This window comes from Antechinus flavipes, chromosome 3 (genome assembly GCF_016432865.1).
Source record: "Antechinus flavipes isolate AdamAnt ecotype Samford, QLD, Australia chromosome 3, AdamAnt_v2, whole genome shotgun sequence".
Lineage (NCBI taxonomy): Eukaryota > Metazoa > Chordata > Mammalia > Dasyuromorphia > Dasyuridae > Antechinus > Antechinus flavipes.
In genome coordinates, this window is record NC_067400.1 from 326,245,652 (window position 1) to 326,272,439 (window position 26,788).

At 34.3% G+C, this 26,788-nt stretch overlaps 1 protein-coding gene across 4 annotated transcripts in view; it reads left to right on the forward strand.

The window, feature by feature from the left end:
* EPHB1 (EPH receptor B1) overlaps positions 1-26,788 on the forward strand; it is a 718,019-nt gene that overhangs the window by 229,877 nt on the left and 461,354 nt on the right. For all 4 annotated transcript variants that reach the window (XM_051985594.1, XM_051985595.1, XM_051985593.1 and 1 more), the window contains exon 2: positions 5,765-5,829. In XM_051985594.1, coding sequence (XP_051841554.1) covers positions 5,765-5,829 — 65 coding nt within the window. The remainder of the gene's footprint in view (positions 1-5,764; positions 5,830-26,788) is intronic.

A 26,788-nucleotide genomic window follows, 5' to 3' on the forward strand; every position in this document is an offset into this window, starting at 1 on the left:
TCTTTAAGACAGGACTCTGAAAAGAGTAGATGCTTAATAAATTGTTTTTCAATGGAATTCTTATCTTTTCAGTCTAAGGGGTCATAAGCTTTTGGCTTAGCACACATATTATTAAATATTTCCTAATCTTAATACCTCTCTCCCAAATCACCTCTATCACCATACTACCTCTTATGCGCATATACCCATTTTTCTTATTTTCTTCTTCTTCTTCTTCTTCTTCTTCTTCTTCTTCTTCTTCTTCTTCTTCTTCTTCTTCTTCTTCTTCTGCTGCTGCTGCTGCTGCTGCTGCTGCTGCTGCTGCTGCTGCTGCTGTGGCAATTTGGGGTTAAGTGACTTGCCCAGGGTCACACAGCTAGCAAGTCTTAAGTGTCTGAGACCAGATCTGAACTCAGGTTCTCCTGATGTCAGGGCTGGTTCTCTATCCACTGTGCCATCTAGCTGCCCTCAAATACCCATTCTCATAACCTTAAGAATAACATAAAAAAAATAAGACCCCTGTTATGTATTCTCACATTTCTTTAGCATTTTACTGTAATAGTGCCTGTGAACTGATTCTTCCAAATACTATTAGACAAAGAGGCTATTTTTACAAAGAGCAATGTCTAATGCTCCCCTCACTCTTCTGAAAGTAACTATGAGGGGCTGGGGTTTCTTTTACTATTTCCCATAAGCCCCCATCCAGTGTGCTCCTCAATATTTATCAACTTGTTGACGTCAGCTACACTTTACAAAGGACTATTTACTGAGAAGGTAATAGCAAGAACAATAGTTAACAATATAAAACTCCCATTCCTCACCATACCCAAACAGAAGATATATATATTTTTCCTTATACACAAATATTCAAAGTTCCTGAAGAGAATGGACTCCAACTCTTAAAATACAAAAGTAATGAGGCAAAATGTGGGAGTTCCAATTGTTGGGAAATCTTTTTCCATAACTTAAACCTAAATCTGTCTCTCTAAAACCAAACCCCTCATTCCACTGAGCTTCAGAAAGGTTACTGGCTCTGCAACTATTTTATCAGTGGTTATATAACTAGAAAGAGGCAGAACTGGGAACTGAACCCATATTCCTTTCATTCCAAGTTCTACTTATTCTACCAGTACCCATGAAGGCAGATGAATCAGGTGCTATCACGAGCTTAGAGCTGGGTCTAACATTGAAAACCCCAAGGTCATTCCCAGTCATCCTGACTTTTAACTTTCCACTGGACTTCAATGATGCAGAGAGAGAATGAGTGAGGCTGATGACTTTGTTCGAGTCAAGATATCTTCTATGATGTCATAAGATAAAGGACAAACAACATATATGATGATCCCTATTTTAAGGTTGGGAAAAGTCATTTCCTCATTCCAGTCACAGAACCAATAAGTGACAGAGTAGCTCTTTTCTGGCTTCCACAGCAGAAAGAAAAGTTAGGTGGTATGGTAGATAGCATCCTGAATTTGGAATCTGGGGTCCTGGCTTTAAAGCCTAACTTAATTAGCTGAACAATCCTAGGAATGTCAGTTAACCTCTCTCAAGCTTGCTTTACTCATCTGAAAAATGGAAGATTGTACTTGTTTATTCCCAAGGATTATTCCAACTTGAAATTCATGATCCTGTTAAGTTTTTTGTTGTTGTTTTCAGTTTCAGTTATTGTGATTTTTCATGACCCTATTTAAGATTTTCTTGGCAAAGATACTGGAATGGTTTGTCATTTCTTTCTCCAGGTTATTTTATTGGTGAGGAAACTGAGGCAATCAGAGTTAAGTGATTTGCCCAGAGTCACAATTGTAATGTCTGATGAGGGATTTGAACTCAGGTCTTCCTGACTCTATGCCTGGAGCTATCCTAATTGAGTTAGATGTAAGGTTATGATGTTTGTGTATTTTTGCTAGTGTCAGACATTTCTCCTACTGAAAAATTTCTCCATTGATTTTGCCACAGTGTCCAAAATTCCATAATTTTCATCTTTTTCTGTTAAGGCATTGCATGTTTTTGTTAGAATGAAAATATTTTTGGTAAGGACTAACTCATCAGGACATTATCATCTGTTAACAACAAAGATCAAACTAGTTTAACAAATTAAGACAGGCAAGCATCTAGCAGGACTCTTGTGGGAACAGAGCATAGGAAAGGTGAATTTAGTCAGTAGAAAAAGATCAGAAAAGGTCTTCCAGCATGGGAAATTACTGAGGAGGAGAGGATATAGAATATCCTCTATAGATGGAATCAGAATCTTATTAAATAACCAGTTTGAAGGTTCTGGGTTCCTGTGGGAAGTAGAAGTCATAGATCACAGAATTAGAACTGGAAGAGACCTTAGAGACCACCTAATCCAACTCCTTATTTACAGATGAATTAACGAGACCCACAAATTAACTGAATTATTCAAGGTCAGAAAGGTAGTGAATAATAGAATGGAGATTTGAACTGAGATCTTCTGAATCTCAATCCACTTTTGCCATGTTGCTTCATCACTGTAGGTATTTACAAAGGGACCAATCCAGGGCCAAATGATGAAGCAGGATGTTTAGCTATCCTTTTCTAATATTTGTAAACACCTAAAGTAATAATAATAATAATAACTTTGATATAGCACTAACTATGTGCCAGTCACTGTGCCTAGAATACCCTTTAATCATAAATCTTGAGGGTCCAGTGATCTGACCACAGAAGAATACCTTAATCAAAGTGCAGCTTGTATCATTGCTGTTCAACAGCTCCTTCTCTAAAGGAGCCCCATTCCTGCTTTGGTCTCTGTGATGCTATTTGACAACAGAAGCAATCATACATATTTAATTGTGCTTCCATCATAACCTTCTGCCAGAACTCTCAATATGCTTTGTAAATGCAAATGAATGCTCCCTGCCCCTCTGGAGAGTCATAAACATCCTCAAATCATTTTTATTAAGCCCCCACAAGAGCCCAGCACTGTACTTGGTGTCTCTACCAGAAAAGTATTTGCTCCTAACCATATGAAATATATGATTCTTCCTTGAACTTTTCTCATTTTCAGAGGTAACAGGGTGTTAAAGAGTGAGAAGAAATAATGACAGAAAGGATCTAAGTCAGATTTAAGGAAAGTTTATTGATAAAAGAAGGCAAAATAAAACTTGTCATAATTAACCAAGGGAAGTTATAGCCACTTTTTCTATGGGGATTTTTTTTTTTTTGATTAGATCTCATTTGGGGATGATAGCCAAGATGACATACATCTGCTTTAACCCCTTCATTTTACAGATCCCAGAGAGTTCAGGTAACATTTACATTTACACAGATCATAAGTAAGAATGCAGGAAGAAAATAAGCGTTCATTAAGCTATGTGCCATATAAAAAGGACTTAATAAATATTTGATTGATTAATTGATTCTCAGGGTTAACTGTCTCACTGATTTTGTCACCAGAGCATTGCTCTCCTGGACCCACCTTCCTCCAAACGTTTCTGGACAGTAAATTGGGGCTGTGCTCTCTTGGGAATGGATCATTCCCTCTCTTGGAATCACAGCATCTGGTGTTGGATTCTCTTCTGTGCTGTTACCATCCTCTCCCTCAATTATTTCTTCTAGCCAGTGAAAATATTTCTAATTATTACCTATAAGAGGTCCTATGTGATCTCCATGACCTTATTTAAGAAATAAAAAATAAAAACCTTTTTTTCTCCACAGAATTCCATTAGAGTAATCATAGTGGAATGGGGCAGGAATATTAGAGGTGGGAATAATGTTGTCAGTCAAGTGACTTGGTTGTGTCATTTCATACACTTAGCCTCTCTGTGCTTAGGATTTTTGTTCTGTTAAATATGAATACTTTTGACTGTTTGGGTTCATTCCATTGATAACATTTAAAAAAAATAATTGCTGAGATAAATTTCCATTGAGTGACATGAGCTTCTTGTAAGAAATTTATTATGTAAATGAAATTTGTCATTATCATCATTATTAGTGCTAGGAAGTAGAAATGAGGGGGAAAGAAGGGTATCCCTAGCCATGTACTTGTCTTCTACAGCTGTCAGATGGGCTCAGAGTGGAAAATGAACTACAAAAGGAAGCCTTTGCACTTTGCCCCTCTTCATTACCTCCAAATCCATTTATTCAACTAGCACATTTATAAATGGTAACTGATTTTTACATTGTAATTATTTGTGTTTGTGTTACTGGATTACCCACATGAATAAGGATCATGTTTTTTTCAAAACATGACACACTTGATAAGCAGTTGTTGTATTGAATTAAATTGTTTGCTGAAACACTGTGTGCTAGATATAGATAAATTAGATATAGTGCCCATCCTCCTAGAGCTTATAGTTTAAAGGAATTTTATCTTCCCTCTTCCCTAACCACTGCTACAAGGATATTCTTAGAATGGTTGTTGTAGTATTTGTTTGTGCTTTACTCTCAAAGATGACCATGACATCAGGGACAGGATGCCATGACATGTAAGTGAATTGGATTTAAGTGAGGGAGGGATGTGCAAGGTCACCTGCTTCCCTTTCCCCTCCAGAGCCATCTGGTCCAGTGGCCAGATATTGATCAAGATGACTGGAGATGGTCCTGTATGCAGTGGGAGACGGAAGCTTTTTTAAGTCAAGGTCTTCAACAAATCTCAGTTTGACTGAGGCAACACCCAATTGGTGTAACATAAGAAATGAGCAGAGAATAGCCTTTTAAAGATTGGGGACAAAGTTTAGGCAGAGCAGAAGTTAAGGAGTCAAGGTATTTCTCTTCATCATTGTCCCTTACATAACATTTTTAGATTTGCCATGCATCTAAGATTCATTGTCTCACTTGACAGTGATAATAATTCTGATGATTAGATATTAATATCTCTAACTTAAAGATGATAAAGCTCAGACTCTTAGACCTGTGTGCCTTGCCTGGGATCATGCAATTACTAAGTTTTTTTCCAGCAGGATTTGAACTCAGTTTTTCAGTTCCAATCTAGAAGTTTTTCTGTTGAACTACATGTTATAGTTGGAGAAATGTTAACATACTTCTTGTTATAAGAATTCAGTCTCAGAAAACATATTTGCATTTTGGGAGAGTTTGTAATAATAGCTAATGAATTTACACATGAGAATTTTTACATCTCTTAAAAGGAAGATAGTATCAGAGATAAATTTTAAAAAATAAAATTATTTTATTGATGCTTTTTGCTCCTTAAACCCTAAATTCCCAATTACCTTTCTCCAAGTGGAATCCCCTTTATAACAAAGAAAAAAAGTTAAACAAAGCCTGAGTTAAGCAATTCAGTAATCCCTTCGATAATATATGCAACATTTTGTACCCATAGCTCACCATAATTCTACCAAGGGGAAGGGAGTGTTGTTCATTATTAGTCCTTTGGAATCAAGACTGGTCATTGAAATCAATTCTAAAGTTAAGCAAAGCCTGAGTTAAGCAACTCAGCAATCCTGTCTGATAGTTTATGCAACATTTTGTACCCATAGTTCACCATAACTCTACCAAGGGGAAAGGAGTGTTGTTCATTATTAGTCCTTTGGAATCAAGACTAGTCATTGAAATCAATTCGAATTCTAGGATATTTTAGTGCTATTTTTATTTATATTATTTTAGTCTTGGAGTATATTGGTCTTTTGTCTTTGCTTTAGTCTCTTGGTACCACCTTACACAGGTCTTTCTGTGTTTCCCTGAATTCTTTATATTACATCATAGATATCAAAGCAAACTCAAACTGGAAACGGGCCCCTGAGGCTGAGAAACAATTATGTGGTAAGAGTTGTTAACTCATTTATTTTCCTGTTTTTATTTCCAGAAACCTTAATGGACACCAGGACAGCTACTGCTGAGTTGGGCTGGACGGCAAATCCTGCATCAGGGGTAAGTGTTCTGGGACCAAGTCACAATTACAGATGGCTGCTTTGTCTTCTTCCTTCAGGTTTTAAAGGGCATCATTTAGAACTTGCCAAAGATCACAGGGTTTCCAGTACCAAAAATTTCAGTGTATCCCATATAAACAGCATTGCCCACTAGAATGCAAGCACCTTGAGAGTATATGGTTTATTTCATCTCCGTATTTGTATTCTCAGGACCTACTATAATGTGATTGAAGGTGCTTATTAATAAGTGCTTGTTGAATTATTGATTGCCCTAATCAATGATATTTTCTAATAAAATAAAATATTTATCATAAACAAAGTCCACAACCACATCATTAAGTGCCATTGCTAGCTGACCAATTGCCTGAAATACCAATTGGATAGTCTAACTGGAAATAACTGACCCTCAACAAATTGTTTCAACTAATGTCATATTTTCTGTAGAACCAATGAAATGTTTGAGTTGGTGAATGCTTTTATCAGTGTAAAAGAGAAGCGCCTATTGACTTTCCAGAGTGAGTAAAGTGCAATATGGATAATCAGGAAAGGAACTGGAAGATAACATTTGGGAATACATGATACTGCCAGTAACAGTGGCCCATATTTTACATTTGCCTAACACTTTAGGAAGGGGCAGGTAGATAGTGTGGAAGATTGCACATCGTAGAGGGCTTGGATGGGCTCAGATACTAGCTGCGTGTTCCTGAGCAAGTCATTTACCCTCTATTTGCTTTGGGTCTTTTCTGTCTTTTCTTGGAGAAGGAAATGGCAAAACACTTCAAAATCTTTGCTAAGAAAACTCCGCAGACAAAAAGTCCATGGGTCAGGTAGGGTCAGACATGACAAAATCTGAACAACAATAAATATTTTAAGGCTCTTATCCACTTTGGTTAATTATTCCTCAGCATGATTCTAGGAGGGAGGTGATATTTTAACAAGACTTTCCCTCTTATACTTCTGTGTCCTCCGTGTTAGGAAGATGCTTCCTTCTCAACTGTCCCTTTTAGAATCTGAAGCTGCCTTCAAGACACTTTTCTAGTAACACCTTTTACAAGAGGGCTTTCCTATCCCTTCCCCAGTGGTTAGTACTCTCTCCCTGCTTGACTTATTTCAAACTTATTTCTATATAATTTAGTTAATTAATAATTCTATATACTTTGGTTATGTGTGTGTGTGTGTGTGTGTGTGTGTGTGTGTGTGTACTTTAGTTTATTTGGTCCAACGCAAGCCTTTTTATAGGTGGTAATGATGATGATGAGTAATTTCACTTTTGTCTTTCTAGTTGCAGGACTTAGCATAATGCCTAACATCTAGTAAAGGCTTAATCAATTGTATCTAATTCCCATATAGAATTAATCAGTGCTTCACCCATGATGAAAGGTGGAACCAGAGTATTAGCCTAGTACCTGAGCTGATGCTGGAGCACAAAGGACAGTCAGCCAGTCAAGTAACATTAGCTAAGAAATAGTTGTGTGTATAGCACTGAGTTGCCAAGCACTGCAGGTGATTACAAAGAAAGAAGACATTTTTCTCTTCAGAGAATTTACCACCTAATGAAGAGAGTCATCACAAATGAACATAACTAGAAACATATGCAACATAAACTTATAAATATATAAAGTCAAATCTCAAGCATTCCTGGGATGAATGCTTCATCTATCATTATTTGACTTTTATCTATGGTAAATGTGAGTTACATTTATTTCCAAAGATGTGTTTCTCTCTGCCACTCACTGTATAATCCAGTGGGACATTCAGTTATCCAAGCTGTCATTCCCTCATATTTTCATTGCTAAAGTCTTATCTTTTCTACTTTTATAAATAAAATATAATAATTGCAAAACAAATCTAAGTATGTTGGTTAAGTCATAGACTCTATTATGCAAGTCTATATAGATATTAAACTTTGTGATTTCCTTGGTATGGGAAACTTTAGGTAAGGAAGTTTCCTTTATGAATGCAATCTTCTTTCTACCTTCTTCCCAACTTAGAGTTTTAGAAAATTGTCCAAGAGCAAATGAGAAGGTGACTTGACCTGCATAAATAGCCAACACATGTGAGAGGCAAGGCTTCTTGGCTTCCAGGCTGGTTCCTAGGCTCATTATTCATTATGCAATACTGCCTTTCCATGTAAGCAGCAACAAGCGGGTGTTTACAATGTTCATGGTAGGGGGAAATGGAGTAGAGACTGAAAGAGAATCTTTTGGCCAGGATATTGTGCATTTTTTAAGATAAGAGTTTAGCCCTCTTTGGAATTATTCTATCCTTACTAAGACTTCATGCCAAAACAAACCAAAGCATTCTGATCTAATTTGCACAGTTTGGTTTTTATTCACAAGATATGTTAAAGATTATCTTGTCTACTTATTTGTATATAGGAAGTAAATGAGACTCTGGGAAAAAATGCTTCATTCAAGATTGACACTGAGTTAGAGCTGGGATTAGGCCCCGGATCTCCTTAGCCTAATCCAGAGTACTTTTGCCTACATTATACTGCTTTTAGAAAATTTTTGTATTTTTTTTTTTACTAATGTAAAGATTGCTCTAGATTTCATAAGGAGACTCTTCAAATGTTGACATAATTTCTATTTAATTTTCTTTCCTGGTGAAAACATTTTTATGCATAACAAATATGCTCATTAAACTCTCCAATCATCTTGATTTTCATTTCCTTCTGATTATCCTTAAAAGGGGGGGAAGAGTCCAAATTGGCCTACTATACATCAAAGAGATTTTTCTCTCCTGCTTCTTGAAAAATCAACACAAAACCAACTTTATATAAATGTTTTCTTTCCCAGAGAACTTTTTTTTCTTTCTCAAATAACTATTATACTTCAAATCCATCCTTTTTATCACCATTTATAGATCCAAACCACTTGGTAAAAATAGGGACAACCTTCATTTCCCATTCCCTGCACCACCAAACCTGGATACAAATGGCCAAACCTCCTGTCAACCAATAACATTTATTGAAATCTTTCTATGTGAAGAATCTTGTTCTGGGTGCTTAGGGTGATTCCTGGCCTCCAGGAGAAGAAGAAATCATTGCACTAAGGAATCAGTGTAATTATTTTTAGGTCTGCTCTGTATTTTCTACTAGTGAGTACATCTGATGCTATCAGTGGGGCAACAAGCAATTAAGCACTAACTATGCTCCAGATAATGTGTTCAATGCTGGGGATAATAAGAACAATAAAAGACATGGTTCCTGTCCTCAAGGAGTTCACATTCTAATAGGGGAAACAAATAGATATAGATATATAGCTATATATACAAACAGATAGATAGAAATATATAGATTATAAATATATACATATATAAATAAAACATATATGTATGTATGTATGTATGCATGTATATTCCACACACTATATGGAAAGTAATATCAAAGAGGAAGAGACTAACAGCTGGAGGAACTGGGATAGACCAGGGTAAAAGGTGGGATTTGAACTGAGAGTTCTAGGCACAATTATCTTTTTGTACCCACTTTTCCTTGGAATTCGTAAGAATGTGATAGAAAATTATCTTTATAAGTTAAGTATTGTCTGGATAAAAACTTCTATTATTTCCATAGAGCTGTGATTTTCATTGTAATGAATATTACTTCCAACAATATAGACCACAGAGGCAGTTAAGAGGCACAGTGGATAGAATCTTATATTATTTGATTCCAAAACTATTGCTATTTCTACTACTCTATGCTGCCTCTTATCTTTGATATCAAGGCAAATAGTGGACAGAGACCTCCATGTTTTTAAAAACTTTTATTTGTGATCACACTCTGATTCAGATTTCAATACTAGGCAGAGAAATCTTGCTTTATTATTGACCTCTAATTTCCCACTATTGCTTCTAATAAGAGAGAGAACTATTTCAATGTCCAGCCTTTCACATCTGGGTTCTCATTTGGTCTTATAGAATCATAGAATTTAGATTTGGATATGAGCATAGAGATCATTATTTTACCTGACCTATTTGGCTTCTTAACTCTGTTACTACATAGATAGATTAGTTAGCATGTTTTAGATTTTGGTAATCATTTCAAAAATAGGCATTGACAATAGCTAAACCTTTCATTAATTCCATTTGGGAAAGAAAAGCATTACTGCCACCATCATCATTATAATTACTTATTTTGCATGCAATGATTGGATGTTTTCCAACAAATATGTGCATTAATTATATATTTTATATTATTGTATATATTTTATATTATGATTTTCCCCAAGGACTGAATAATTCCCCCTTCCCCATTTTATTTGTGGTAAGAGAGAGGAGGAGCAATTGTGGGACATGTCCCTTATTTTTATTATTTTCAACAGTTATATAATTTTATTCTTTTTACTAATAATTCAAATGTATGAAGTGGTAATGATTCAACCTTGGTCACTAGGTGACATTATATGCTTGGCCAACAATATATAATATCCATTTGTATTGATTTATAAATATGCACTATCTAGTGGGAAAGTGGCACTGAATTAATATAGTTTTTAGTAAAGCTAAACGAACATTGTGGTTGAGAAAGTAGGTCACTTAACTTTTCTAGGTCCCAATTTTGTCATCTGTAAGTGGAGGGATTTGAACTAGATGGCCTCCAAGACACCTTCCAGCTCTAAAATATTATAATTCTACTAGTCATTCCCTCATCTCAATCTGCCCTCTTACATATAAGCTTATGCCTCTATTCTATCGAGAGCTGATTTTTCTCTATTTTCTCTTACTCGAATCCTTTCCTTCCTCAAAAACTTCACTCCTACTTCCCCATAAAATTGAATTTGTTCCCCTCCCTCCACCTGGACTCAATAAGGGGAGACTGACCCCTCCTTGATTTTTTTCTTGCATTTATTTGACCTTTCCAATGCCCATATAACACTTTAGTTTGTAACACTATTATTTGTATTGTATGTCTTTCTTTTTAACTAAATTGTTAATTCCTTGAATATGAGGATTATGTTATTTTTTCACATTATGTTCTAAGCACCCAGCACAGTGCTTTAATAGGTAGTAGTTAATAAATACTGACCTAATGAACTGAATTGAAGAGATGAGAATGTTTGTATTACAATCCATGTTCAGAAGCTGGCCCAGTTTTTTAGATAAATCCACAATAGAAATAATATATATTAGATGATTTTTGGTTTTTATTTTTATCTTTATCTGTATGTCTTGATCAAGTCTCTTAATCTATCTGGGCTTCAGTTTCCCCAATTTTAAAATAAGAGTCTTGGTTCACAAAATTTGAGAGATTTAAATAATGCATGACCAACCACAACTCAAGTGGGCTCATGGTGTATGTTACCCTTTCTCCTGACAGAGAAGTGATGAAACCAAAGTCCAGAATGAGATATATTTGTGGACATGCTGTTATGTAGATTTGTTTTGCTTGACTACTATTATTTTTATATGTTTCATATTTTTCTGCAGTTTATGTAATTTTCCCAAAAATTATGTCTTTTTTCCTTTTTATTTGGGATGGAAGAGAAACTGACAAAAATGTTTTAAAATGCACAAAAGACAACAGAATGAAATTCAGAGCAAAACAGAGAAACAGGACATCTTTGAAAATAACATGATGAATTAATTTTATACTTTGGAGGAAAGCAAATTTTATATAAAAGAGATTCATGGTTTCACATATAATCTTTTCTGTTCTACCTTGTATATGTAAATGTTTTCTCTCTTTTTTTTGTTATTTTGAAAATTACAACTTTTTTTAAATGAGTAGTTTAGATTAAATGACCTCTAAGATGGTCTTTCCAGTTCTAAATATGATTCTTTTATTTCTTCATCTTTTTCTTGAAAATTACGTCTCTGATTTTTTTAGTATTTAGGATCTATAATGTGCAATTTAGAATTGTTGTTCATTTTTTAAAACTTGTATATTCTCTTTCCAATTAGATTTTAAGTCCGTTTCCTATTCCATCCCTAGGACAGAAACTAAATCTTATACCTCTTTTTATCTCCAGTGTCTTGCAAGGTATTAAATACATCAATGCCTCCTATTTTGGCTCTACCTCCTCAAATATGTTTTCCTTGTAATATTAAATGAATTTATGTTTTCTGAGGGCATAAAAGGAGGAGTAGGTGAGCTTAAGGTCTGTTGGACAGGATACCTCAGCATGTATTATTTAAAATTGACTATAGACAATTTATTTGTAGATATCTGAATGATAAATGGTCTTAATTCTTGATCTGTTTTTCACCTTACTCTTGTGCATCTCAAATTACCAATTTCTAAATCTTGTTGTTTCTACCCCCATGACATCTTTTGCATTCATCTCCTTATCCCCACTCATTCAGTCACTATTCTGATTCTATCATTATTGGTTCTATTGCAATGACCTCTTAATTAGTGCTCTTGCTTCAAGTCTCCACATCAGACCCATTCTCATGTAGTTGCCAACGTGATTTTCCTAAAGTGCAGGTCTACTCCTACTCAATAAGTTCCAATTCTAAAATGGCAGAACTGAGAAAAAGTTTTTCTGGTCCAAGACAATGTAAGAGGTTGTCAGGAGAGACTTAGGACATCTGGGAGACAGGGCCAGCTCAGAATACAGAACCTGTGATAGCAGTAGGACTTGGAAGTGGCTACAAAAGCAGTATCAGCAGTTTTGAGAGCTCTCAGGACAAAAAAAGTAAGAGAGTCTGATCACACACTTCTCTTTAGATTATAGCACTAAAAATTTACAGACACCTTAGAACTAGTTGTGAAAATAGCAGCATGGAAAACCTAAAACCTAAAACAGGACAAACCCCTTCACTCCAGAAGGAAATTTCAATTTTCATATAAAGTTAAAAGTCAAGAAATAGACTGGAAAAAATGAATAAACAACAAAACAAGGACCTGACCATCAAGCTGCTATGGCGATAAGGAAGTACAAGATGTATATTCAGAAGATGGCATTAATTTAAAAACTGTTACAAGCAAAAACTACAAAACAAATGTGAATCGTACAATAACTCAACAAGAAATCCTCAAAAGCCCTCAAAAAGGATTTTTAAAATTAAACAAGAAATGCAGAAAGAAAGATGATTGTGATACAAGAAAAGTATTAAAAGAGAGTAAATAACTTGTTAAAGAAAGAAATGCAAAGCACAAAAATATTGAAGACAATAACACCTTAAAGTTAGAATTGGCAAAATGATAAAAGAGGCACAAAGATCCGCTGAAGAAAAGAATTCCTTAAAAACAAAATTGGTTAAATGGAAAAAGAGATACAAAAGCTCACTAAAGAAAAGGCTTCCTTTAAAATTACATTTGGGCAAACAGAAGCTAATGACTCCAGAAGACTCAACAAGAAACATAAAACTAAGTTTAAAAAATGAAAAAAAAGAAGAAAATGTGAAATACCTCCTTAAAAAACTGATCCGCAAGATAAATCAAGAAGAAAGTACTTAAAAATTATTATACTACCTAAAAGCCATAATCAAAAAAAAGCCTAGACATAATATTTCAAGATATTATTCCCAAAAAAAATTATCCTGAAAATCTCTTCAAATACTCAGAAAAACTGTTCCAGTATCTTAGAACCAGAGGGTAAAATAGACAGTGAAAAAATCCACTGATCACTTCCTGAAAGAAATGCCAAAACGAAAATTCTTAGAATATGATAGCCAAAGTCCCGAGCTCCCAGATCAAGCTTGAAAATATTTTAAGCACCCATAAGAGAAACAATTCAAATATTGTGAAGCCATACTCAGGATCATATAAGAATTAAAATGGAGCAGAGGGCCTGGAATATGACACTCTAAAATGAAAAGAAGCTATAATTTCAACCAAAAACAACCTACCCAGCATAAATGAGTATAATTCTTCAAGGGAAAAAAATGGATATTTAATGAAACAGAGGATTTTCAAACACTCCTAAAGAAAAGATCAAAGCTGAATAGAAACTTTGATATTCAAATACAAGATTCAAGAGTAACGTTAAAAGGTAAACATGAATGAGCAATAGTAAGGCATTCAATAAGGTTATGTGTTTACATTCCCATATAGGAAGTTGATACTTGTGATTTCTAAGAATGTTGGCATTTTTATGACAATTAGAGTGTACATAGACTGAGAGTATGTGCATGAGTTAAATTCTTTGGGATGATCTAAAACAAAATAAGAAAAAAAAAACACTTAAGGATGGAGAAGAGGGATGCCCTTTGAAAAGGCAGAAGGGAAAGGAAAAACAGAGAAAAATTGTCTTATATTAAATAAGGTCAAAAGGAAGAGTTCTTACAATACACAGAAAAATAGGCATATATGAACTTCACTTTCATTGGAATTGGTTTACAATATGCACACTCAGTCAGGTATAAAAATCTATCTTATTCAACAGAGAAGTAAGTGAGGACGGAAATAAGAGAATGGGAAGTGCTGATAGAAGGAAAGATGAATTGAGAGACTCAGTGGTCAGAAAGAAAAATGATTTTTTACATTTTATTAAAGCTTTTTATTTACAAAACATATGCATTGGTAATGTTTCAACACTGACCCTTGCAAAACCTTCTGTTCCAAATTATCCCCTCCTTCCCCTGACTCCCTTCTCTAGATGGCAGGTAGTCCAATACATGTGAAATATGTTAAAATATATGTTAAATCCAATATATGTATACATAATTATACAGTTATTTTGTTGCACAAGAAAAATAGGATCTAAGAAAAAAAGAACTGGGAAAGTAAACAAAATGCAAGCAAACAACAACAGAAAGAGTGAGAATGCTATATTGTAGTCCACACTCAGTTCCCACTGCCCTCTCTCTGGGTGTAGGTGGCTCTCTTCATCACTGAAAAATTGGAACTGATTTGAATCATCTCAATGCTCAAGAGAGCCACATCTATCAAAATCGACTATTGTATAGTCTTGTTGTTGCCATGTGTAGTGATCAGGTTCTGCTCATTTCACTCAGCATCATGTAAATTCATGTAAGTCTCTCCAAGCCTCTCTGTATTCATCCTGCTGGTTATTTCTTATAGAACAATAATATTCTATAACGTTCATATACCACATTTGCCCAATCATTCTCCAATTGATGGACATACACTCAGTTTCCAGTTTCTAGCCACTACAAAAAGGGCTGCCACAAACATTTTTGCACAGGTGGATCTTCTTAAGATTTCTTTGGGATATAAGCCCAGTAGTAATACTGCTGGATCAAAGAGTTTGCACTGTTTGATAATTTTTTGAGCATAGTTTCCAAACTGCTCTCCAGAATGGCTGAATCCATTCACAGTTCCACTTATAATCTATCAGTGTCCCAAGGAAAATAGATTTTTAAGGAGGGACTCTCTTGAGAAAGAAGGATAAATGGGGGAAAAAAGATGGAAGAAAAAACATTGTTAGTAATAATAAATGTTAATATGAATGTGATAAGCTCACCCATGAAATAGAAGCAGCACAATGGATTACAAACCAGAATCCAACAATATGTTGTTTATAAGAAACACTCTTGAAACAGAGAAACACAAAGAGCAAAAATAAGAGGCTAGAGCAGAATCTATAATGCTTTAGCATAGACTTTAAAAAAATGTCAGGGAAGCAATAATGATCTCAGACAAATAAAAAGCTAAATTAGATCCAACTAAAAGAGATAAGCAAGGAAATTATGTTTTGCTAAAAGATACCATAGACAATGAAGCAATATCAATACTAAATATATATACCAAATGATACTGAATTTCCAAATTCTTAAGAGAAAGTTATAGGAGGAAAAAGGTAATAAAACTACATTAGTGGAGAACCTTAACTTTCCCTTCTCAGAACTAGATAAATCTAACCATAAAATAAGTAAAAAGGATATTAAATGAATAGAAATTTAGAAAAATTAAATATTATAGACCCCTGGAGAAAATTGAATGGGAGTAGAAAGGAGAATATCTTTGAGACTTTGACAAAAATTGACCTCATATTAGGGCATTAAAAATCTGACAGTCAAATGCAGAAAAACAGAAACACGAAATACATTCTTTTCATAACACAATATAATAAACATTGCATTCAATAAAGGACTATGGAAAGATAGATTTTAAAATTAATTGTAAAATAAATAATCTAATTCTAAAGAATAAACAGGTCAGAGAACAAATGATAGAAATCAATAATTTAATTAAAAAGAGTGGCAATGATAAAACATATCAAAATCTACAGGATGCAATCAAAGAAGTATTTAAAGGAAAATTTATATCTCTAAATACTATTTATTTACTTTTTCTATTTACGTAAATAAAATAAAGAAAGAAATGTCAGATCAATGACATTTGGCATGCAATTAAAAAAAAACCTAAAAATAGAATAGAATAAAAATTCCCAATTAAACATGAAATTGGAAATACTGAAATTCCAACTGGAAATTAATAAAATTTAAAGTTAAAAAATAAAACCAGGAGTTGTTTTTATGAAAATAATAACAACAATAATATAAACTAACCAGGACAGCACTGGCCCTGGAGTCAGGAAGATCTGAGTTCAAATGTGATCTCAGACACTTTACACTAGCTATCTGACCTTAGGCAAGTCATTTAACCCTGATTGTCTTGCAAAAATGAAACAAAACATGAATAAAAACAAACTATTTATTTGATTTTTTTTTAAAGAAAGGAAAAGAAAACCAAATTTTAATCAACAAAAGTGAAAGGGTGAATACACTATCAATGAAGATGAAATTAAAGCAATTATCAGGACCTATTTTACCAATTATATGTCAATAAATCTGACAATCTAATTGAAATGTTTAAATATTTATTTATTTAAATTTAAATAAAATAATAGTTCTTTATTTCAATATGCAGATAGTTTTCAACATTCACCCTTATAAAATCTTGTATTCCAATTTTTTCTCCCCTCCTTCCCCCATTCACCTCTAAATAGCAAATAATCCAGTATATGTTAAACATGTGCAATTCTATACATATTTTCACATTTAAAATGCTGCACAAGAAAAAATAGATCAAAAAGGAAAACCATAAGAAAGAAAATAAAAAGCAAACAAACAACAAAAAAGGTGAAAATACTATGTTGTGATCCATATTCAGTCCCCACACTTCTTTCTGGATGCAGATGGCTCTCTCCATCACAAGTCTATTGGAATTGGCCTGAAATGGATAAATATTTATAAGAATATAAATAGCTAAATTAACAGAAGAGGAAATAGAATACTTAAACAACCCTGTTTAGAAAAAGAAATTGAACAACCATCAGTGAAGTCCTTAAGAAATAAATCCTCAGAGCCAGATGGATTCAAAGGTGAATTCTACCAAATACTTGGGAGAGCAATTAATTCCAATAATATATAGACTATTTGGAAAAATAGGCAAAGAAATTGCAATTTCTTTTATGACACAAATACAGTTTAATACCTATACCAGGAAGAGGAAAAAGAAGACTACAGAACAATTTCCCTAGTGAATGCTGTTGCAAAAATTTAAAATAAAATACTAGGCAAAGAGATTACAGCAATATATCACAAAGCTCATATAGTGTAACCAGGTGGGATGTATATCAGAAATACAAAATTGGTTCGATATTAAGAAAACTATCAGCATAATTGATTATATCAATAACAACAGGAATAAAAGTCATGTCATTATCTTAACAGATGAAGAAAAATCTTTTGACAAAGTACAATATTTATTCATATTAAAACACTGGAAGAAATAGGAATAAATAAAACTTTCCTTAAAATGCTAAATATTATGTATTTAAAACTATCAACAAGCATTATCTATAATTGGGATAACATACAAGCTTTTCCAGTGAGATCGGAGGTAGAACATGTAATTCGATAATATTCTAGAAATACATTTCTATGTAGTAATAAGACAAGAAAAAATAGGAGAATTAGAAGAGGAAATAAGGAAACCATACTATTACATTTTGCAGATATTGGTATGCTTAGCAAACCTTAGAGAATCAGCTGAAAAATGTGTTAAAATAATCAACAATAGTAGCAAGTTTCCAGGATAAAAAATAAACCCAAATAAATTATCAGCATTTGTATATACTATCAAAAAAACCTAGCAGGAAGAGATAAGATTTTCATAAAAATAACTTCAGGCAATATAAAATACAGGAGAATCTACCTGCCAAGACAAATCCAGGGATTATATGTATAAAATTATAAATCACATTTCACATAAATAAAAAGTTTTAGCCATTATAATAAAAACAACAATTTACCTAAGCTAATTTATATATTTAGTACCATGCCAGTCAAACTGCCAGAAACATTTTATAGAGCTAGGAAAAAAAATAACAAAATTCATCTGAAAGAATAAAAAGTCAAGAATATCAAGGGAATCAATGGGGAAAAATGTTCAGGTAGGTTAGCAGTTCCAGATTTCAAAACTATATTATAAAGCTGTAATTGTGAAAATAATAACGTGAGATTGGCTAAAAATAGAATGGTAGATCAATGGATTAGATTAGGTGAATAATTTGTTAGAATTTTTGTGAAAACCTCATTGGGATTTTCTTGGTAAAGATATTAGAGTACTTTTCCATTTTCTTCTCTACATCCTTTTTGCACCTTAGGAAACTGAGGCAAACAAGATGAAATGACTTGTCCATGGTCACACAGCAACTAAGGGCCTGAGGTCAGATTTAACTTGAAAGATGAGTTTTCCTAACATTAGGCCCCTAACTCAATCTATACAGTGTATCACCTAGCTGCCACAATACAGGTTAGTAAAATGACTATAATAATCTAATATTTGATATATCCAAAGATTTAACAAAAATTGTTGGGAAGAAATGGAGCGCAGTTTGGCAGAAAGTAGGCATGTATCAACATCTCACACTACAAACCAAAATAGTGTAAGAATAAGTAGATGATCTAGACAAAAAGGGTAATATAAGCAAATTAGGGGAGCATGGAAATTTTACCTATCAGATTTATGGATAAGGAAAAAATTAGGGCTCAAACAAGAGATAGAATTATGAGACTTTGATTATATTAAATTAAAAAATATATACAAACAAAACCAACACAGCCAAGATTAAAAGGAAAGCGGACAACTGGTGAAAAGTTTTTATCTCGTTTTTCTCATAGAGGCATCATTTCTCAAATATATAGAGGACTGAGTCAAATTTATAAGAATATATTCCTCAATAGGCACTTTTCAGAGGAAGAAATTAAAACTATAATAGTCATATAAAAATGCTCTAAATTACTACTGATTAGAGAAATGCAGATTAAAGCAATTCTAAGGTTGGAACTTCACAGATATCAGATGGACTAAAATGAAAAAAAGAAGGAAAATGAAAAAATAACAAATGTTTGGGGGAATGTTGAAAAATTGGGACACTAATATAGTGAACAATTTGACACTATGAGTAAAGGGCTTAAAAATGTGTGTACTTTTTGATATACTAAAGCACCATTAGGTTTATTACAATGGGTTAAAAAAAAAAAGGATCTTTATGTTAAAAAAAATTAAATCGCTCCTTTGTAGTGGCAGATAATTGGAAACTGAGGTGATGCCCATACAGGGAATAGTTGAATGAGTTGTAATATATGATTGTGAATACTATTATGCTATATCACAAGCAGGATACTTACAGAAAAAAAAATAGGTATGTCTCATATGAGTTCATGCAAAATGAAATGAGTGGAACCAAAAGAACATTTTATCAGGTAACAGTAATAATGTACAATGAGCAACTGTGAATGATAACTGCTCTGATCAATACATTGATTCAGGGCAATTCCAAAAGATTCATGATGAAAAATGCTATCTAACTCCAGAGAAAGAATTGATGGAATCTATATGCAGATTGAAGTTCACACATGTGTATACACACACACACACACACACACAGAGCCATATAGCCAATATTAAAAAGTATTTTACATGATTTTACATGCATGGATTGATAGCATATTGCTTGCCTTATCAATATCTGGGGAAAGGCTGGGAGAGAAGAAGAAAACTCATAGTTCAAAATTTTAAAAATTTAATGTAAAAATATTTTTTTCCTAAAAAAGAAAGTATTTTTAGGATGGGATATATATTATACAATGATATAGTATAAACCTAAACTAAGTATGAGTTATTTTTGGATTATTTGCTGTTTTAAACTATAATCAGGCATCGACAGTAATGTTTTTACTATTCATTATGGCCACTTCCTTTCTTTTTTTCCTTCTTTCCTTTCTTCATTCATTCATCCTTTCTCCCAAGATTCAAATGAATATAGATTGCCTGGCATTTAACAAATACCTAATAAATGCTTTCTGATTGATTAAAAGATTAAGCTGGACCAAAAGTGGGGGAAGGTTTTGGACAGATGAAGAATTCAAATTAAACCTTACAGTAATATTTATAGCTTCATTTCTCTATTCTTACTCTCTTCTCTGTATCAAATCGTTGCTAAATGTGGTGATGTTTCTCAGGTTGATGAGACATACTGATAGATTTGTTTTTGAATTTATAGTCAGGTGTCTTGTAATTCCCAGTTCCAGACTCTACACATTCTTTAGAAATTGTCAGTGCCAGGAAGGTCCTCTAAGCTTAAAGGAGATATTTTCTCCTTTAGGCTGACTCTATAATAGAACACAATTTCACCCCACTATATGGTAACAGTTGACCCCTTTTGGTGATATCCATTTCCCATTTCAGTTCCCTTGCTTTGGTACCACTGACTGAAAATGAGAGGAATGTGGCTTGCTGTTCTTAAGCCATTGACCTCCCTTCCTCCTTCCTTCCTCCCTTCCCTTTCCAGGTAAACCACTGAGATGAGTCAGTGTGCTCCACCCTCACCCTCCTACCCACCCTTTATCTTTTTCTCTCTCTACCAAAAGGCCTGTAATTAGGAAACATTAGCAGGCTCAAAACAGCTTTCATACCTGAAACATCATCCATAATTGCACTCAGCACTGCTCTGCCATGGCTATTAATGTCACTTTTATGAAGTAATGAGGAACAAAACACCCAGAGGCACTTAAAACATTTTTTAATACAATACAAGTCTTTGAGGAATGGGAGTATAAAATAACCTGCCTGGCATTCCCTTGACAGAGAATGTGATAGACAAAAAGCAGGGAGAGATCAGGAAAAAAGATCAGACAGAGAGACAGGTCCAATCTTCAGTGATGGGAAGATAGATAGGTAGAGGTTTGATACAGACCCAGAGACCAGATATGATACTTATGTGGGTCAATAGACTATAGATAAATAACTATGGGGATGGGATACAAAATAAGGGCCAGACTTGCCATGCATATTTAAGAATCAAAATTATCCCATTGAGTATGGTCATTGTATTGGCTGAGATTTAACGTGTGGCTTTGGTTTCATGTGTCTAACTAGAAGGTAAAATAGAATGTCAGTGAAGACCAAAGATAAAGACAAAAAATGGATTAATTCATAGGCTAGGATGATATACTGGGAAGGAGAAACATGCAAGTACATGCTTGTGAATGTGTTATATGAGAGACACACACACGGGGGGGGGAGGACAGAGAGAGAGGGAGAGAGAGGGAGGAAGAAAGGGAAAGGAAGGGAGGAGGAGGAAGAGAGAGGTGGAGGAGAGGGGGAGAAGAAGGAAAGGGAGGGAGGGGGGAGGGAGAGATTATGCTTTTGTAGTTTGCTGCATGAAAGAACTTTGGGGAATGAGAATGGTTTGCCAAACTTTATTGTCTGACAAATTTATTTCTTTGCTCTTGGAAAAGGCTCATAGACTCATACATCAGTAGGCTAGGAAATATTTCCTCTCATAGAATCTGGAGGTCATCTAATCTATCCTTCCCCTCCTGGAAGCAGGCTTAGTTCCCTTCCTTGCCTCTGAGAAACAGGTGTCTCTTTAGTTTTTAAAGATCCCTATCAGTAAAGGTAGAAATTCCACAAGATAAGCAGTAACCTATGTCAGCCCTTTAAAACTCTCTTAGCCTTGTGTTTCAGTCTGAAAGTGAACTCTCTGATATCTTTTCTAAGTTAATGGCCAAATGTTTCCTCAGACACTGAAACCAAGAGTGCTTTTCAATGAAAAAGTGCAAGTTGCTTTTGAATCTGTCGAAATGTGATTCCTGACACAATCACCTAGACTGAAATGGAAATGTAGTAACAATGGAAACAGGTTGGGAATGTCATTCCTACTCTCTTAGGCCTTTTCTAAAGTCTCACTTTAAATCTCAGCCAAGACAATGACCATACACGTTGGAATAGTGCCTGTTCTTAAATATGCATGGCAAATCTGGCCTCTCTCTCTGTACCTCCTCCCCATAGTTATCCATCTACCAATCTATTGACCCATGAGTGTCATAACTGGTCTCCAGGTCTGTATCTCAAACCTCTGCCTATCTATTTTTCCATCACTGAAGACTGGAAATGCAATAAAAATGGAATCAAGTTGGAATGCCCTTCTTACTTTCTAGACCTTTTCCAGAGTACCCAAAGCAATAGTAACTGACTTAGAATCTCCTGGGAAGCAGAGGCAGAATTTAAAGGAAAGATAAACAAAGTTGAAAAACTCAGGTTTGAGGCAGAAAATAACAGAGGACAGAAACAGAGCATTTTAAAAATGAGTTAAGAATGTATAAAAGTAGAATGAATGAGGATGGGCAGTGTTGAGGCTGAAATTCCAAGTCAAGGTGGGCCGAATGACTAAAGAAACAGGGCTTCATTCAAAACAGATTTAAGGTCATTTCCCCTCTAAATGTAGGATCCCAAAAATAACATCACATAGATGATGTCATGGTCTATAGAAAGAAATCAGGAGAATGGTAAAAATATCAGGATATTGGGGGCAAACAAATAGTTTTGTTTTTCAAAAAAATAAAATGTGGATTTGGGAAATAAAGAACACGGAGACTCACATTGATCCTCAACAAAATTCTGGAACATATGTTCACAAGCACCTAAAGGGAAAAAAGAATATGGTTATTATACCAGTGTGAAAGCAAGCCAAAGGGCTAAATAATAATCAAGGAATTGAGAAACCAAGTACACAAGAATGTATGAGTATCAGAATGGTAGAGAGGTTAGAAGGTAGGCAATCAAGTAGAAACCAAGATTACCTATGTACTAGAAGACAGAGCAATGGGATGGGGTGAAATCCATGTGACCAGTCAGCAACAAATTTATCAAGCATTTATTAGACACTCTGTGCTAGACACTGGGGATACAAATCCAAAAAAAATAATCCTTGCTCTCAAAGAGCTTTTGGAAGTTGAAGAACAGCCATGAGAGGTCAAAGGGCTTATGAATGGACAGCAACACAGAAACCAAGGCCAAAGACAAAGCAAGCAGAAGATATTCAGGATGAACACCAAGAAAAAAGCAACAAAAATTTTTAGTACAGAGGTGATTTTGTGGTGCTTGCTTTTGCTACTTTTATTTAATATATACTTTATCTTTAATAAATACTTACTGTGTTTTATGTTCCAGTAGTATTTAAGTTCTTTGAGGGCAGGAGACTTTTATTTTTGTCATTCTATTCCCAGAACCCAACATAATGTCTGGCACATAATAAGTACTTAATGAATTGGGAGATTTAATTTATTTTCCTCCATCTGTGGACATGGGCTCATTAAGATGGGTCATTCCAGAATTAGCTCTTAAAGAATAGGAATTTGAGGACTTAAAGGACTAAATATATTTTTGTATTAATCAAAGTTCTTAGTCTTTTAATTGTTAAATAGGATTACTAGAATTGGAGAGGAGGATTCTGATATATATTTAGTGTGTCCCAATCTTAGAAAAGAATTAGAGAGATTCTCTTGTGATTTTTTTGGAGACAAGATAGTGCAATGGTATTATGGTAATACAATTAGGCATGTTTGTAACTAACTGGTTGAATGAATATATCTGAAGATTTTCTTATGACATACTCACCACTAGGAGGTCTATCTGTAATGAAGTGCTTCCAAGCTTTGTCTTTGACCCTATCCTGCTCAAATTTTTTTATCAATGATTTGGATAAACAGAAAATAAGCTTATGAAATTTTCCAGTGAAGGAACTTGGCAGGCTAGCTAATACATTTGGGATGCCAGAATCAAAATTCAAAATAATCTCAATAGGTTGGAAAGATGGGTTCCAACCAACAAGATAAAATGCAACAGGAATAAATGTAAGACTCTATTTAGATTAATTGGGCAAGCGCAGGACTGAGAAGAGCTCACTTAGGAACAGCAGTTCATGTGTAAATGAATAGGGGTTTTGATCAAAAGTTCAATATGATCTAATAGTATGATTCAGTGACTAAACATAATTCTACCATTTTTTTTAGTCTACATTATTACAAGTATTGTACTACATCCTAGAGAAAAGCAATGCTATTACCCTCAATCCTGTTGAGCCCTGTTTAGATTATCATGGATAGTTCTGGGTGCCACTATTTAAAGAAGCATTGACAAAAGGAAAGCTCAAAATAAACTAATTAACAAAGTGTTCATTAACTTTCTAATGTTGCCAGATACTGTGGAAAGTGCTGATCAAAGACAAAAATGAAATAGTTCTTGCCTTCAATAAGCTTGCATTATATTAGGGAGACAATATGGACATATATAAGTATATAAAGTATATATGGGCCTGGTAGGTGGTTGAGCAGATAAGATACTGGACTGGAGTCAGAAATATCTGAACTCAAATCCTATACAAAGAAAACCTATACAAACTAGATGAACCTGTTGTATCTGTCTATCATCTCTTCGGCAAAATTGATAATAATATCCCATCTTCTAAGGTTCCTGAGGTTGTTTTGAGGGCAAAATGAAATATTAGTAAAGCATTTTTTGCATCTTACAGCACTATGTAAATACTAGTTGTTGTTTGGAAAGGGCAGTGATATCTAGACAAGTAGGAAGGTCTTCATGTAGAAGTTGATGTTCGAGCTGAATCTTTAAGGAAGGAAGAGATTCTAAGAGTTAGAGGTGAACAGGCAGTGTTTGCCAGGCACGGGGGACAGCCAGTGATGGGAAGTCTAAAAATGACTTTTCACAAGAAACAATGAAAGGAATTGGAGATGGTTAGCCAAGAAACGACTAAATAATAGTTCTATTTAGATTAATTGGGCAAGCGCAGGACTGAGAAGAGCTCACTTAGGAACAGCAGTTCATGTGTAAATGAATAGGGGTTTTGATCAAAAGTTCAATATGATCTAATAGTATGATTCAGTGACTAAACATAATTCTACCATTTTTTTTAGTCTACATTATTACAAGTATTGTACTACATCCTAGAGAAAAGCAATGCTATTACCCTCAATCCTGTTGAGCCCTGTTTAGATTATCATGGATAGTTCTGGGTGCCACTATTTAAAGAAGCATTGACAAAAGGAAAGCTCAAAATAAACTAATTAACAAAGTGTTCATTAACTTTCTAATGTTGCCAGATACTGTGGAAAGTGCTGATCAAAGACAAAAATGAAATAGTTCTTGCCTTCAATAAGCTTGCATTATATTAGGGAGACAATATGGACATATATAAGTATATAAAGTATATATGGGCCTGGTAGGTGGTTGAGCAGATAAGATACTGGACTGGAGTCAGAAATATCTGAACTCAAATCCTATACAAAGAAAACCTATACAAACTAGATGAACCTGTTGTATCTGTCTATCATCTCTTCGGCAAAATTGATAATAATATCCCATCTTCTAAGGTTCCTGAGGTTGTTTTGAGGGCAAAATGAAATATTAGTAAAGCATTTTTTGCATCTTACAGCACTATGTAAATACTAGTTGTTGTTTGGAAAGGGCAGTGATATCTAGACAAGTAGGAAGGTCTTCATGTAGAAGTTGATGTTCGAGCTGAATCTTTAAGGAAGGAAGAGATTCTAAGAGTTAGAGGTGAACAGGCAGTGTTTGCCAGGCACGGGGGACAGCCAGTGATGGGAAGTCTAAAAATGACTTTTCACAAGAAACAATGAAAGGAATTGGAGATGGTTAGCCAAGAAACGACTAAATAATAGTTCTCTTTAGATTTCTGATAGGCTGTAATGTAAAAAAAAAAAAAAGAGAGATTAGACTTATTTTGTGTTGTTCCAGAGGCAAGAACAAGGATTAATGAGAATGTTACTGAGAGGCTTATTTCATCTCAATATCAAATCAAATGAACAAACAATTGGAGTTGTCCAACAATAGAACATTGCCTAAGGAAGTAATACAATCCTAGTTCCTGGAGGGTAGTCAAAAAATAGTTCTATTTTCATCTTTTAGGGACATTCCTGTGTTGAGAAGGAGATTGGACTAGATAAAATCTAATCCTGGCTCTAAATTCTTTCTTTGCTCCTGTAATTGTTTATTCTATAAAATTCTACTAAAATTGTTCTCTCCTTCATCAGATTTATAATATCTTTGATACAGGGAATTCCTGGTAAGGAAATGAATGCAGAATAGCACCTGCTGTGAAATTTGGAGAGTTGACTGATACAATTGAATAACTTCCTCAAATACTATGTATCAGTGGTAAGACTTGAACTTGGATCTTCTTGATTCCAAGATTGGATCTTTATTTCTTATGCTACACTATCCCTCTCATTCCTCTTCTGCAACTAGTTGGATCTCAAAACTACATGACATGCCTTTGATTCAGTATGTTACTAGTGGGTTTGTATCCCAAAGAGATCCTAAAAGAGGGAAAGGACCCACATGTGCAAAAATGTTTGTAGCAACTCTTTTTTTTTTTTTAAATAGTGGCAAGGAATTGAAAATTGAGTGGATACTCACCAGTTGAGGAATGGCTGAAAAAGTTGTGGTATATGAATGTAATGGAATATTATTGTTCCATAAGAAATGATGAGCAAGCAGATTTCAGAAAATCCTGGAAAGATTTACATAAACTGATAATGAATGAAGTGAGCAGAACCAGAACATTGTATACAGTAACAGCAAAAGTGATGATCAGCTATGAAAGACAGCTCTTCTCAGCAATAGGGTAATCCAAGACAATTCTAATAGATGGGATGGGAAATGCCATCTGCATCTAGAGAGAGAACTATGGAGACTGAATGTGGATCAAAACATAGTATTT